The 15,148-nt window shown below is 39.5% G+C and overlaps 2 protein-coding genes across 4 annotated transcripts; both read left to right on the top strand.

Annotated features, from left to right (window-relative positions):
- The first annotated feature begins 46 nt into the window (after positions 1 to 46).
- LOC130183042 (proline-rich protein 13-like) lies at positions 47 to 2,940 on the top strand. Its single transcript, XM_056398356.1, has 4 exons — positions 47 to 180; positions 656 to 719; positions 825 to 1,282; positions 2,238 to 2,940. The coding sequence occupies exons 2-4, from the start codon at positions 704 to 706 to the stop codon at positions 2,283 to 2,285; spliced, it is 522 nt and encodes a 173-aa protein (XP_056254331.1). The 5' UTR covers positions 47 to 180; positions 656 to 703; the 3' UTR covers positions 2,286 to 2,940.
- A 389-nt stretch (positions 2,941 to 3,329) lies between these two features.
- LOC130180116 (poly(rC)-binding protein 2) lies at positions 3,330 to 15,143 on the top strand. 3 transcript variants are annotated; one of them, XM_056393466.1, is made up of 13 exons: positions 3,330 to 3,542; positions 4,937 to 5,065; positions 6,317 to 6,340; positions 6,445 to 6,477; positions 6,648 to 6,764; positions 6,847 to 6,978; positions 7,145 to 7,273; positions 7,832 to 7,906; positions 8,724 to 8,765; positions 10,025 to 10,124; positions 10,904 to 10,956; positions 11,172 to 11,341; positions 13,819 to 15,143. In XM_056393466.1, exons 2-13 carry the CDS (start codon positions 4,997 to 4,999, stop codon positions 13,853 to 13,855), a joined length of 981 nt encoding a protein of 326 aa, XP_056249441.1. In that variant the 5' UTR covers positions 3,330 to 3,542; positions 4,937 to 4,996; the 3' UTR covers positions 13,856 to 15,143. The 3 variants fall into 3 exon arrangements, with proteins under 3 accessions (XP_056249441.1, XP_056249460.1, XP_056249451.1); XM_056393476.1 differs by having other exon boundaries at positions 3,332 to 3,542; positions 10,052 to 10,124; XM_056393485.1 differs by lacking the exon at positions 8,724 to 8,765.
- The last annotated feature ends 5 nt before the right edge of the window (positions 15,144 to 15,148 follow it).

Raw genomic sequence — 15,148 nt, 5'->3', positions numbered from 1 at the left:
AAAGACTACAGGAATTTCGTCATTGCGTAATGTGCGTAACAACGGGCGTGGCTTCCTGATACTTTTTTTTTTTTTTGCTGCTGCTGCTGCTGCTGTTCAGTTCAATGCGGAAGAAAAACACAGACGAAGCTTAGTCTGAATTCTTGAGAAACTTACCCAGACCCGAGGCAAGTTTCCAAGGTAAGCCTTTGAAATCTAACCATTGTCAAACAGTGATTACACGTGGCGTGTATGGAACAAAAAAAGCTGAAACTACAACATTGAGATGAGTTACACCTGTTTTTTGTGATTTCTGTCATATCATACCTGCAATACAGAGTTAAATGGAGAAAATGTTGCGATACTACAGGTGGTTATTGAGGGATTAGACCATCATTTAGACATGATGTTATAACGTCATGAACTGTGATTTTGTGATTCAAGTGTTTTGTTAGTTGTAATAAAGTTTTATAACAAAGTAAGCGCATTACCTACAATACTTGTTTTATGCAGCATGCAGCACATAGAGACTGTAACAACTAGATGTAGTGACAAATACTCAAGGTATCATCTCACATGATCAACCACAGGACTGTTGACAAACTTCTTTTTTTTTGTTTTTTGTTTTTACATGTAATGCAATGTTACTAAATATTCACTGCATTTAATTTTTCAGTTTCTGCAGGTTTCTCCCTGAAGTGTTTGACCTGCCAGGTCAAAAAACATGTGGCCAAATCAAGGTGGGATATCACACATAACCAGCATGTTTCATGACTTGTTTATACCTGTTTTATAATATAGGTGTTTTTAAGTATAAGGTGTGCATCTACTTTTATGTGTATCAGGACCTCCCCCTCCAGTGGGACCACCAAACCCTGCCTACCCTCCTGGTTACAACCCTGCATATCCTGCTGCACCTGCTTCAGGAGTCTTCCCCCAGCCTCCAAATCCAGCTTACCCACCTGGCCAGTACCCAGCTGGTATGAACCCAGCTATGGTTCCGAATGCACCTCCTGGGGTGATGCCTTATGGAGCTCCAGGACCTCATCCTTACCCTATGGCTCCAGGTGGATATCCAGTGGTCCCTCCTGGAGGTGTTCTCCCAGGACCATACCCGCACTCTCCAAAAGGGGGTCACCATAAAGGTCATCATGGAGGGATGAATCCAATGGCTGGAGCGTTAGCCGGAGGATTGGCAGGAGCGGGAATGGGGATGGTTGGACACAAAGCCCACAAAAAGATGAAGAAGAAGATGAAGAAAGGACATAAGAGCCACAAGCATGGGCACCACAAACACGGCAAGGTGAGACTGGGTATAAAGGTAAACCGTGAAAGAGTTGTTGATAATGGCCCCTCCTTCAGGTGAAACATTAATGCTAAAACTAGATAAGAAGATGTAACTTGAACCTGCCAACGCCTGTGATCCCCAGGTCTCCCACGTCTCACAGAGCTGAGAGATAGTAATGTAATAGAAGTAATTCCTTCTCCATACCTTGTGTGTTGTATATGACACTGCAACTGCAAGATTAATTTAAACATTAATTATCCAGCCAAATAGTAAGAAAATTGTGAAAAAAACATTAAATGGCTAATTGATTTGTCAAAGTGTACTTTTCTGTCAGGCAGAAAATCTAATCAATTTTTCATTACATTAAATTATTCATAATTACTCAGGAGATTTATCATGTCAAACTCAGCAAGCATTGACTAATTCACCAGGTAAAAACCTCACATTAGCAGAAATATGCACTGCTACAAAAAAGTTTTGATATAGTGACCTCTAAAGGCATCTGGGAATTTATACAAGACAGAGCAACTGGGTTTGTATTGCAAAACCCTATGCAAGCACATACATACATCTTAATTCTATTTTCTCATTTTATAGCCATAGAATAATGACAATAAAACAGGTATAAAAAAAAAAAAACTAGGCTGAGAATTTACAGATTAAAACCTTCATCTTAAACACCTCTTTTTGATCTTCTGGGAAGATTGTCGGCGAGATGAAACTGAAAATCTATGATCCATTACAATCACTTACGACAGATTTGTAGCCACCGAGCCTTGAAAATAGATGATAATAACATTCCTTCCACTTGACCATCGCATGACTCATATAACCCTGTCTACTTAATGAATAATGGGTGGTTATTCCCAACCTTTCACCTAGATCATAACGATTGTAGTGCAAAGTTTGCATTTGTATAATGCAGCTTAAATGAAATTAAACACATATAATTTTTCTCTTTTTTCCACAGTCCTCCAGCAGCAGCAGTAGCAGCAGCAGTAGCAGTGACTCAGACTGAGACCACCAGTTCGAAAAAACACGGCTTTCTCAGAAATGCTGCTTCACAAAAGAGCAGCCTCAGTATAAATCATAAACACTCAAACACAATTGTTTTCACTTTTAACAGGATTTATGGAAAATATAGTGTTTTATCACATCTATTATATGCTACAACACTAAAAATGTATGCATAGGATGTGAGCATCCACACAGCATTAATCTTTATTGGCACTCTAACATTTCATGATTTTTATGGTGTTCATGTCAAACTTTCTGTATTTATGTTTTCTGTTTAATAGTAAAAATACATACACTAGTGTGCAAACATATTGAAATATTCTGAAGAGGGAATACAGCAATCTGCACACAACTTTTCTTAATAAACAGATTAATCTTCGGATTTTAGAGAAAATCTAACATTGTGATTTAGTAAAACCAAAAAAAATGTAAATATGTTTTTTCTTTCTCAGAAAGATTAACTTAGAGGTGGAGATGATACCGATGAATGTCTTCATTTAGGCCTACTGATTTTATTTTCTTTTTTAATTTTATGTTTATCACTGTACATGACTGCAGAGAAACATCATTCTTCACTGCTTTGTATCTGCACTAATTGTAATTACATATAAAGGACCTTCAATTAATCCTGCTTAATAAATACGTGTAAATGAGAAGTCTAAGATGTTTGTGTTGTCCCCAGGATAATAAATAATTGAAGTTATAAACAGTTGTAATACACTTTGCGCCCACTAGTGGCCCTATAAATTAGTATTTTATTGAAGTTTGTAAATATGAACATATCAGACACACTTATGAAGCATACGTTTATTTGATAAATAATGCTTAAATACGTGTAAAACATGTCGGTCATCGGTTACTTTAGACAGCTGCTCCTTGCTGTTTTAAAAACAATGCAATAATGTTTCTATTATACGCAATAACTTGTTTTTTTTTAATGAAATTCTTTCCTTTAACCTGCCATATTGTAGCATAATGTCGCTCGAATGTGCTGCTATAACTTTTTTATTAGGGACGTGATTTTGGGGAGTCCTCGGGTCATACTCGGATGGGGGTTTGGGTTGGGTGAAAGGGGAAAGTTCAGAGGTGATGATTTTGTTGTCTTTGTGTAAAGGAGTGGAGCTCGATCTCACATCACTCTTCCCTCTTCCCCGAGTCCTCTCTAAACTCTCCCCCGGGTTTCTACCCTCCCGAACCTCTCCCCTTCTACCCTTACAACCCCAACCCTCCCCCCGGTCACTACCAGCGCAGGAGTCAGGTGAGTTTTATTTTGATGTTCGCTGTTTTTATATTTGTTGTTATGATCAGAAGTAGCGGAAAGAAATCGCGCCCAGCAGCTAGCGGCTGCTTGTCCAGCAGCGTGCTAACAGGCCGCACGGCGATGAGCACGCAGTCTCACCACGGGGAAGTTTGATTTTAATGTCGCCTTTAAAAAATGCTGTCTCCCGTTTAGCACTTGTACTAGATCAAAAGAGGACGTTATTACCATGCCATGAAAGGTGCAGTTATTTAGACAGCTATTAATAACGTTGAGCAATTTAGCGAAGTAGCTAGCATTGCTAAGTAGCGCACGCATGCTCCATTCATTTTCCCAACACGGTGAGCAACCAAAATGCTAATCGGCTAACTGACTTAGAACAAGCATTAATAGTTAAATGGACTTACTTTAAACTTAAAAACATAAGCGTAGTCAGCGGTTAATATATTTGCTTTTCATACTGAACATACTTGTGAGTGAATATTACGAAATATAGCTCTAACTGTGCTTATGAGGGATACATCGTCCGCATGTTTGTTGATAAACTTGATTCATAGCTAATGATGAAGGCATCGTTAGCACACGACCCATATGTTTTCCAGTTAGCATTGAGATGGATTCCGCGCTAATTTACTTGTTTGGAGTCGTATAACTTGGGTCAGAGCATAATTTAGATGTTTGAAAATAAAATGCCCAACCAGCAGCATGTAGTTGGGACAGTGAAAGTGAGACCTTAGCTATTTTTTTCCCTGATACATCGTAGTACGCATCAGCTTTCATTGGCATTATCGTTAGCATAGGCTGTGGCACAGATTTATCATATACTTTATGGAAAGGTTCATATTTATTTCCGAAGGGGAAATCGGTCTTATTGAAAACCGACATTTATAGCATCATATATTTTTTTAATTTGTCATCCAACTTTGCACATTCAGCCAAAGGATGTGACATGGTCTATTGTGACTGAACTGAATGTTTTAGTTTGTCATAAAATTAGTAAGATAGGAGCCTTCAAATACTTTGTGTCATGGTGGCCTTTAAATCTGTGACTTTTAAGCAACATTGTATCTGTACTCTCAAGAATCATGAAAACACAATAGGTCAGAAAATGAATAATATATAAGTCAGTGCTAGGACGTATTATTAGCTCACCATGGATATGAATGTTGCTGTACGTTTATCTAACAGAGACCTTAATAATTAACCACCTTTTTTTTAATGATGTATAAGTCAGTGCTAACAGACCACTTTCATACATGGGATAAAGGCATATCACCTGTCTTACATTTGTTACCCCTAATCTGCATTCATGTTGTGTGTGTTTTCTTTACCCAATTCAGTCTCGTCACATAATCAACCTTGGTATATAATTTCTTGTCTGTGTGTCCCTTTAGATCCATCTCGGTGACCAAAGACCCCAGTTCTATACGGACGGCTAGGTTGCAGTTGCAGTTATGGACTCCGGTGTGATTGAAGGAGGGCTCAATGTCACCCTTACCATTAGGCTGCTCATGCATGGCAAGGTGAGGTCACCCATCAGCTGCTATTGTTGGCACTCTAATAGCCTATGACGTTATATTTATGGAAATGAAGTCCTTTGGGGATGGTAAAGGGCAGGGACTTTGATGTGAAGAGTAAGGGTATTGGCATGGTGATGGGATCCTGTATCTCAAAGCAAAGCAGAATGGTGTTTTGACGTGTTACAACAGGGGCTTGCACATAAGAGATGATGTTTGCCACATATCTGAATCTGTTACCTATCAAGGACTCACTGTACTAAATATTAATATATTCCTCTTTGCTATTGTTTAATTATTTCAGAAATACTTTCTTGTCACCCTCTGAAGTCAGCAGTTATGTCCTCTAAACTAAAAAATGTTAGAGATATCTCCTCCCCCTGCATTCCTCTTTAAATAATCACAGAGCAGCTTCGAAGACCAAATCATTTTACAAACAGCCATTTCTACATCTCTATCAAACACTTGGTTAAATCTGCAAACAGGACCTGCCTGACATTGCATTTACAGTAGTCACTAATCCACCTGGCTTTTACAATAGTGCCATAGCCACACACTTGTTGCAGAGTTTCACAGTGACCTGTTGTTATTGGGGTTTCAAATGCTGAGATGCCATGTGGCAAGGCGCAGCTGCTCAAAATCTAACTCTGACACGTCAGCTTATAAGGCTTTCAAATCAAACTATGATACAGCCAAAAAGTTATCCTCCAATAGCTCTGCTAGCTTGTAGCATCCTAAAACAGGCCCCTGCTCTGGCTGTGCATTCGCAGCCTACAGATACTGTGTGCTTGAGTGCATCCTGGGTCTCACTGTGGTCAACAGTGCCATTTTAAAGTCTGTGTGGGATTAGACAGAAACAAAATCTGCCTGTGGTGTAGTTCTTTGGAATTCATGATGTATTAGGCTGTTTGAGCATTTTCTTAAATGTAAAAGACTAATCTACATTTGTTGTCCTGTTTTGATCAGCAGCTGATCAGTGGAAGCATCCTGAATTATTATTATTATGGATTAGATCTCGTGCCCATAAGCATTGAGTAATTTCTGAAGGATGTGCACTTCCATTGACACTTTTATTCTTGTCCAAGTTTTGGGAAGCTATATGGATTTATTCATTGAAGGTTCTTCGTTGCCAGATAAACTAAGCAAGCCATAGCGAGAGAGGTTGAATGTGTCCTAATCTGTGGTATTAAAAAGTGAAAGGTGTGAAAAGATGATTATTTGCCCTAACAGGACTTTATCTCTTTTCTTATTTATTAGGAAGTTGGAAGTATTATCGGAAAGGTAAGCGGCTGCTCGATATGACTGATTTTGAATTTTTATCATTATTTGAGGATGTGTATTTTTAAAGTGATGATGAATCTGACTTTGTGATCCTCCGCTAATAGAAAGGTGAATCTGTGAAGAAGATGAGAGAAGAGGTGAGGTCTTTTCTTTCTATTTCTTTACTGTAGTTATGGCCCAGTACAAAATGTGCTGTAATGTTATATTTACCAAGAGGACACAGTTGGCAGATTTACACAGGTTTTTTTTTTTTACTAATCTTCCAAATGTCTTTTTTTCAATTCTTTGCTTTTCTTTTTGTCTGTAGAGTGGGGCTCGCATCAACATCTCTGAGGGCAATTGTCCTGAGAGGATCATTACATTGGCAGGTCCAACCACCGCCATCTTTAAAGCATTCTCCATGATCATTGAAAAGCTGGAAGAGGTAGGTCACGATACTGGCCAATGGATTCACAGGTCAGCAGTTACCAGCCCGATTAACCTTCGTCTTCACATTGTTTTGCCAGGACATAAGCAGCTCAATGACAAACAGCACAGCTACCAGCAAGCCCCCAGTGACCCTACGCATTGTGGTGCCTGCCAGCCAGTGTGGCTCCCTCATCGGGAAAGGTGGCTGCAAAATCAAGGAAATTCGGGAGGTATGCAGAGATGAGAGCATCTGATACAAAACTTAAAACATGAGAGCTCCAATCCCCTCAGCGTCTGACCATTTCATTCTACCTGTGGTATTTAGTGCATCAAACACTGATTATACACAACGGGTCTTACATTCTTTTCTCGTTTCCCTCCATCTGTGTGCGTCAGTCAACCGGTGCTCAGGTACAAGTGGCTGGAGACATGCTCCCCAACTCCACGGAGCGTGCCATCACCATCGCAGGCACTCCCCAGTCGATAATTGAGTGCGTGAAGCAGATCTGTGTGGTCATGCTTGAGGTCAGTGGACTCATGAAAGCAATAAAGCCAATGAATTGGCAGCTGTTGACTTGTAAATTAATGATGTGAAATACTGTAATTTCTGGCCTTTCGGCTGTTGTGTTTGGGCCTAGACCAGGGATGTCTTAAAGAAACAGTACAGGGCACTATATGAAATATAATATGACTCTCCACAGAATATTACAGGTAACTGTTGAAGAAAACTTAAATTTTCTGTAATTGCTTCACTTATTTTCTTCCAAGAATGTTAGGCTAATTGTGCACAAGCAGCTGTCTTATTTAATATAAACTTCAGATTGAGACAGATGCTCAAAGGATGACATCCAGACATCCCTAGCATGGACCTATTGAAAATTTTAAAACTTTAATGTTGCTATACTTTGTACTGTATCTGTATTATTACTTATGCCAATAATAGTGTACTATTTTTGCAGTGTTGTACACTATTGATGGAACATAATTGATGTGTAATGTGATTTAGATTTCTTCTAGCAAACTGCTGTACTGTTTGATGACATGGGTAGTAATGTAGTGATGCATCCTTTGTCTCCTGTACAGTCTCCCCCTAAGGGGGTCACTATCCCCTACCGACCCAAGCCTTCAGGATCGCCCGTCATCTTTGCAGGCGGACAGGTATATATGACAATTCAGAGGGAATCGGGATCGCACCTATTTATTCATGATGTTTTGGGGAGTATTTTTTGCTTCATTCGTCTGTCATTTGGGCTTCGATGAGGGTGGGATGCATATTTCTACAGAATATCATATACCCAGAAATCTTTGTGTGATGAAAAGAATATACTTAACTCAAAGTAAGATAAACATCTCGAATGACAGTTATGATACCTGTACACGATTGGTTGAGTGCATAACAATCAATTAAGAGTAGCTGTTGAAGGTATTTAAGTGTAGAGAACAGTTGCAACCAGAGCTGCTTGTGCTAATGGTTTGAAAAGTGTATCAGCAACTTTATTAGTCTGATCATTCAACATTTGCCTTTGAGGCAGTTTGTTACAGGGCCTTTTATTTGTTTGATTGCTCAGAGTGTGTTCTATTGTTTTGAACATTCGGTTTCAAAAGTGAAGCGTATTTCCTGCTATGGTTGGTCTGAACCACACGCTTTCTGGTGCTTGTTGGCCTAATATTACAAGGTCTTTTTATCTTACTAAATACCTTTTTTTTTATTCTTTGAAAAAAATCTCTCCTTCTGGTTTTCCTTAATTCTACTGCAATGTCTCTAAAGATTTCTCTTTTCCCAGAAATGTGGAGACTTTGGACAAGACATACCTGTTGATACTCTTAAATGATATATATTTTTTGAATTTAGAAAAGCTTTGGTGAATTGGAGTCTTAGAGATATTCATATATTAGGAGGATGTAGCTGGAGCAGTAACGTGTCCGACAAAATCAGATGTGAGGCCTATGAAAGCTTTGTTTTCATTTGTTTCAGGCATATGCCGTACAAGGACAGCACGCGATTCCACAGCCAGATGTAAGTGCAGTAGATATTTTTACATGCCCCCAACCACCACTCCCACCCATAATTGCAACTGTCCTCTTCCAAAATGTTCAACCGCCCACCCGCCCACACCTCATTTTACAGCCTGTAACTGTAGATGCACTTGCCCCCTAATTTTATTTTATTGTGACTCCCTTTGACCTACCATTATCAGATTTTGTAACCATTTAGAGAGCAGCACTGTTAGTACTTCATGTTTGTATAGCCCCACAGTTGACTGGCAGTCAGTTGTTAATGAAGCTGACATTTGTTGTTTGTGTTTGTCCAGATTCTCCACTTCCATGAATAATAATCTGTTCCTGCTGCTCACTCTTTTCTGTTTTTCCTTTTTGTTCTGTCTTGTTTTACATGTTTCGTTCATCGTAGTCTGTCTCAATTAAAACATGTTTTTATTTCCCTGTCTTTATTAACCCGTCATTATTATTTTGTGCTCCGCCCACTTGTCTCTTTACTCAATTGATCTTTTTCTCTCTCTTTATTTTTTTATTGAGCTTTAGATGTCCCTTCAGGAGTTTTGGTTGTGTTAGACCAGATATTATTAGTCTTACCTGCCATTGAAAATTAGCAACAGAGCAAGGAAGTGCCAGTCAGAAATAAGATATTAATTGGTAAAATGTATCCAATTCAGACATGTTTTTTTGAGGGTCCTTAAGCAGTGGCATTACTTTTATGTAATTAGTTTCTAATTGCTTAAAGCAGTTTTTGTTTAGTGAAACTAAAATCTGTGTATAAAAGAGACGCCGAGACCTCATCTCTTCCTTAAATCTTCCCTTCCAACTATAATGGTGATAACTGGTATAGTGTTAAGCTAAGTTGAAACTGTCTTAGTTCATGTTTGGGTCCTGTATTGGTGTTGGTTAGGAAATCCTCTGCATATTGAGAGCTCCCTCCCTTGTGTATTGTGACTTTCCCCTGACCCTGAAGACTGCGAGAAAGCATTACCAAGAGAAGCAGCCTGCACTTTGGAGGAAAACCTATGGGGTACCCTACATAGACAAGTCCTAAAACACACTGATTGTCAGACACCAGTGATCCATGTAGAGCTATTTGAAAGCATAAGAGATCTTTCTACACACTACCATATTAACCGATGTGTGTGAAATCTTTTTTTGTCTTTGAAGGTCCTCTGTCTGGCTGTCTGTACTGACTGTGATTTTTTTTTTTGTTCTGTTCTTCCCTCTTCCTGTGTTTTCCATTTTCTCCACTTCTCTCCCTGCCTCTCACTCTCACAGTCTTCCTCTGCTGCTATCTCTCCACAGCTCACCAAGCTTCACCAGCTGGCCATGCAGCAGAGCCCTTTCCCCATCGCACCAAGCAACCAGGGATTCACTGGTACGCAGCATGACATGACCCACTGCCTGTTGATGCAACGTTTTATTAACTTGTTTGCCTCAAAAGTCTTTTTTAGACACCAGCGCAAAAATCTGATTGGTTGTTTTGCTTCCTCAAACATATTATTAAATTTTTTTTGATCTTCCCAATTTCGAAAGGTACTGTCAGGAATATCCAGACCCAAACCCGCCTCTAGACTTGTCCATTTGCACCACTTAAAACACTGGCAAATCATACAGTGCATCTAACGTGTCTTAAATCCCATGTTGTCCACAGCTTTGAACGGCACTGTATCCTTGGATAGATACAATGTGACTGCATCAGTCACATCTGTCCATCCTTTGTTGCTTTTATGTTTTGTGACCTCGTGAGACACAGATAAGTGGGATTTTCCCAACCTGAGGGAAACACTCTTGGCATGTTACTTTGGATCTTTCCTTTTTTAAGGTGGTTGAATAGATTTGTCGCTTTACCTCCAGAAGTCAGTTGCCCGACAAAGTTTACAGACAACTTTGCTTTGAGAAATATCTGAATGGCTGAAGTACTGCCACACTGCTGACGTCGAGTCCTTTTTTGGCACCAGCTTCTCATCCACCATGCTGCTAGATCATGTTTAATTGTTTTTCAAATACTTCACGCATGAAAGAGATCCTATAGAGACACATTATATAATTTGATCAATCAGCACAGCCACTTAGTAGGCAATCAGACTCTTGGTTTGTTGATGTAGATGTAGTGTGGATCCACATTATTAGGGTTCTTGTTTGTTTATTTTTCAGGAATAGATGCTTCTGCTCAAACCAGTTCCCATGAGATGACCATTCCAAATGATGTAAGTGCAGAAATACATTTTATCACTGTTAAACAGTTAAAGTTTAGGCGTTTTGTCTTATCCACTCACTTCATTTAATTAATGTCAATGATAATGCTGTGCGACTTGGATTAAAACCACAGTAAAGCAAAAAAAAAACCAAAACACAAAATTCTTTATTCTAGTGATTCCAGGTTAACGTTACTGATTAACTTTCCAACTCTTCTCCACTGTAGCTTATTGGGTGCATCATCGGCCGCCAGGGAGCCAAGATCAATGAGATCAGGCAAATGTCGGGTGCCCAGATCAAGATTGCGAATCCAGTGGACGGATCGACTGACCGCCAGGTCACCATCACAGGCTCGCCTGCCAGCATCAGTCTGGCAGAGTACCTCATCAACGCCAGGTGAGATAATCAGTTATGTAATATGTTAACAGGTGATTCATCCAGTCACAGGTTTTAATAAATCAAAATGTTGCATTAGTTGTTGCATAAAGTTAAATATAAACTTAAAGTAAAAAAAACTCAAAACAAACTGAGGTTACATGAGTCTACTAGATTTCTTTTGTTTTCTTTCTTTGATCTTTTAGTTTTCTGTCCCACACTGTTGTCCTGGGCTGTCACTTTTGCTTCTCCTACTGTAATCCTTAAAAGAAATACCACAGCTCATGTGCCTGTTATCATGTGCTCATACATAACTAATTAACCTGCTTATGCGTGCAATACAACAACTTTTCTGGTTTGGATATTTGAAGTCTACACTTGTTTATTTCCTTTTTCTACCTTTTACTTGGCTTCACATTGATCCATCACAAGAGATGTGATTGTTTTTTCCCCTGTTGGATTTTCTTTGTAACTGGCATTTATTTCTAATGAAGCTTTTTGTCCTGTGTTTTGGTCACATCCCTGAGTGATTCCCCCACACCCCACCACTCTTCCCATCCCTAACTCCCCCCTCCCACCCATTGCTCACCAGCCTGCCCTGTGACCCATCCCGACTGTGTTGTCCCTCTCTCCTTGTCTCTCTTTCTACAGTGTAGAGTCCTCTAAACCTCCTCCCTCCTCCTCCTCCTTGAACCCTGAACAGACCAGCCTGTGCCCTCCCTCCACCTCTACTACTACTACTACCACTACTACTACTACTAGCACCACCTCCTCTGCTGCTACCTCCTCCTTCTCTTCCTCCTCCTCCTCTTCCTCCTGTGTGGTGCCCCCCTCAGCCTCCATCCCTCTGTCCTTGTTGGCTCCAGGGCCGCCTCCTCCCTCCTCCTCTTCCTCCTCTTCCTCCTCCACTGATTCCCTGCTCCCCAGCTCTCCTGCCTGTGTGTCGAGTCTCCTCAGTCTCAAGCCCCTCCCTCTCCTGGCCCTCCATGTTGTCAGCGGGGCCAGTAACCCTGCACACCCAATCCCCACTGAGCCCAAAATCGCCCCAGAGCTCGGCTCCAAGTCTAAAAGGCGAAGGCTCTCCCCTTACTAACGAAGGAAACATAAGTCATCTACTACTAAAGTACTGACAATGCTCTTTGTTGTCTGTACCTGCACTTGCTTTTGTATCTGGCTGTGCCATGCCATGCTTACTACAGAAAACAAATGCACACAAACAAGTGATATAAAGCCAGAAGGATGGTTGCTGCCATATTTATAAAATAGATATCTGTAGCTTGATCTGGCCTGTCTCCTAAAGAAATGACATGTTGAGTGCATTATATTTTTAAATAACTTTGAACTTAGCATGGACGGTGAATTATTTCACTGATGTACTGAAGCATTTCTCTCTTTGTGTAAGCTCTGCTCAGGTAGCGGCTCTCTTTTAAGATGTCAAATTGTATTTATGGGAATCGTTTTTCTTGTAGTGAATTTTAAGTGACTCATGTTAGCTGTCATAATGGAGAGTATATGTATCAGTTTTTTTTTCTGCTTATGTAAGAAATTATTGTAATTTCAATTCCAACAAAAATCTGCCCTCAGGTATCAAAGGCACCAAATCATCCTTTCGATCTTGTTGTTGATATGAAAACGACCAGTTTAGCTTTAGCTTAAAGGAATAGTCTGACATTTCAGGAAATGCATTTTCTTCGCAGAGTTAAAGAAGATCGATACCAGTGTCGTGTCTAAACAGTAAATATGTATCTTAAGTAAGAAGCTGGTTAGCTTAGCTTAGCATAGAGACTGGAAGCAGGTCGAAACGGCCAAAGTTTCAAAGGAGTTAACAAAATCCACCTTCCACCTTTTTAAGATCACTAATTGCCATGTTATAATACATTTGTTTAAATCTGAACATAAACCATAAGTGACACATTGTGGTTTTACAGGGAGATGTGTGTCAGGCTATTTCTTGTGGCAGTCACTTCTTGGACTGACAACAAACCTCAAACTTACTTTTCCCAATCAAGAAATAGTTCAACTAATAACCTTTAAACCTCAAGTGTTGTTTTTCGGTTACACTCGTACACTTTGGTTTGTGCACAGATTAAACAAAGTAGATGCAATGTTTTGATTCCTGAGCATCAGAGCTGCTGGTAGGTGGATTTTGTCACAGAGACAGGCTGTTCCCCCTTGTTTCCAGTCTTTATGTGTTAATTAAGTGCATTTTCCAAAATGTCAAACTTTTTCTTTAACAAAGCTCCATTACTAAACCACTCAGTATCATTTTGAGAATAGAATATTGACAATAGGAGCAGCCAGACTGGACACCTAATGATCCTTTTCTATATCAGAGCATAAATTTCCCATTCAGTAAATCCATCTGATCTCCTTATACAGTTTTATTATAATAATGTAATGTACAGTTAATGAGGTTGACATTTATCTTGTCTGTTGATTGCATGCCTTATTCTCTCTCCCTCCCTGGTCTCTGGGTGTCTCTCTGTCTGTTTCTCCAGGCTTTCCTCTGAGGCCACAGGACTGGCAGCCAACTGATAAGACACTGCATCTGCACTAAATCTCACTTTTATATCATCGGCTACCATAAAGCAGTCAATGCAACTATCCGACTTAAGAGTTTATATATTATACTGCCTCTTCCTCATTTGAAGGTCAACCGCCACTGATTTGATCCGCTGAGTTCATTATTTATTTTCTTTGTTTTGGTTTTAGTAAAAAGAAGCAAACAATTAGGTTTTTAATTCCCTTTTTGAGTCGAGTTGGAGGTTTTAATGATTTGTTATTAGACTTCTTTTTTTCTTTTTTTTTCTCCTTTTTTTTGTGTTTTTTTTTTTTTCTTGGATGGATCCCACGCCTTCTTCCCTTTTTCTTTCTTTGCCATCACAGAGGAGTAGAGTTGGAAAACTCTGAATAGGCATATAGATTTAGTTCTATACAGTCAGTTTTTTTCTTTAAAAAGGAAAAGACAAAAAAGGAAAAATAAACAAAAAGTATCAAAAATAAGAATAGAGTGACTGTTTTATTCTGTGTTTATATACGCCCCCCTGCCTTTTTCTCATCCAGTTCCACAAGTCGGTCTGTTCACTTCATGTCCACACTCACTCGCTTTAAATATACACAGCGGTCTCCCCCTTTGTCACCTTTTCAATTGAAGTGCTTGTAACATGGATTATGCTCGTGTCACTGATGAGAATGCGTAGCTGTACATGCACTGTCACTGATTATATTTGGTTATGACGACAAATGTTTTAACACTCACAGTTGAATTTATCCAGATAATTTAAAATGTGTATTACTACGCATGTCAGTTTCCCCCCCACCCCCACTCCTCCCCTCTACATGTCATTCCTGTTTTCCCCCTCTCCTGGTCCTGAGATCATGTGTTGATATTTTGCTGGGATGGGGGGTTTTTCGGGGTTTGGGCTTGGCTCAAGGGATCGGAAGCAGAGGGTTCTCCTCGCTTTTTTTGTAAAGACTGATATATACTATAAAAAAAAAAAAAAAAAATGTTGGAATATTTGTTTTAAATGGAGGAAATATTTTTTTTTAACTACCAAAGGGGGATTAACTCCTGGACACTGACTGATCTGTCTATTAAACGTGATGAGGCTGAGAACTGAAATCATTGAAGCTCTGGAACTAGACAAAGAAAGGGTTGTGATTTAACACTAGTTTCCTGCTCTTTGCTTTGCTCAAGTCAGAATTTATTTTATTTTTTATTTGCAGGAAAGAAAACTTTTGTGCACGTTTTTGAGACTGTAGACCTGGGTGCCACAACATTGTTAAAAAAATACAGAAATAAAGATGTGAAATGCTCAAACCACAGAC

Source organism: Seriola aureovittata, chromosome 2, assembly GCF_021018895.1.
Source record: "Seriola aureovittata isolate HTS-2021-v1 ecotype China chromosome 2, ASM2101889v1, whole genome shotgun sequence".
In the NCBI taxonomy this organism is placed as follows: domain Eukaryota; kingdom Metazoa; phylum Chordata; class Actinopteri; order Carangiformes; family Carangidae; genus Seriola; species Seriola aureovittata.
Note: the sequence above shows the minus strand (reverse complement) of the source record. Positions and strands in the feature narration are given on the sequence as shown.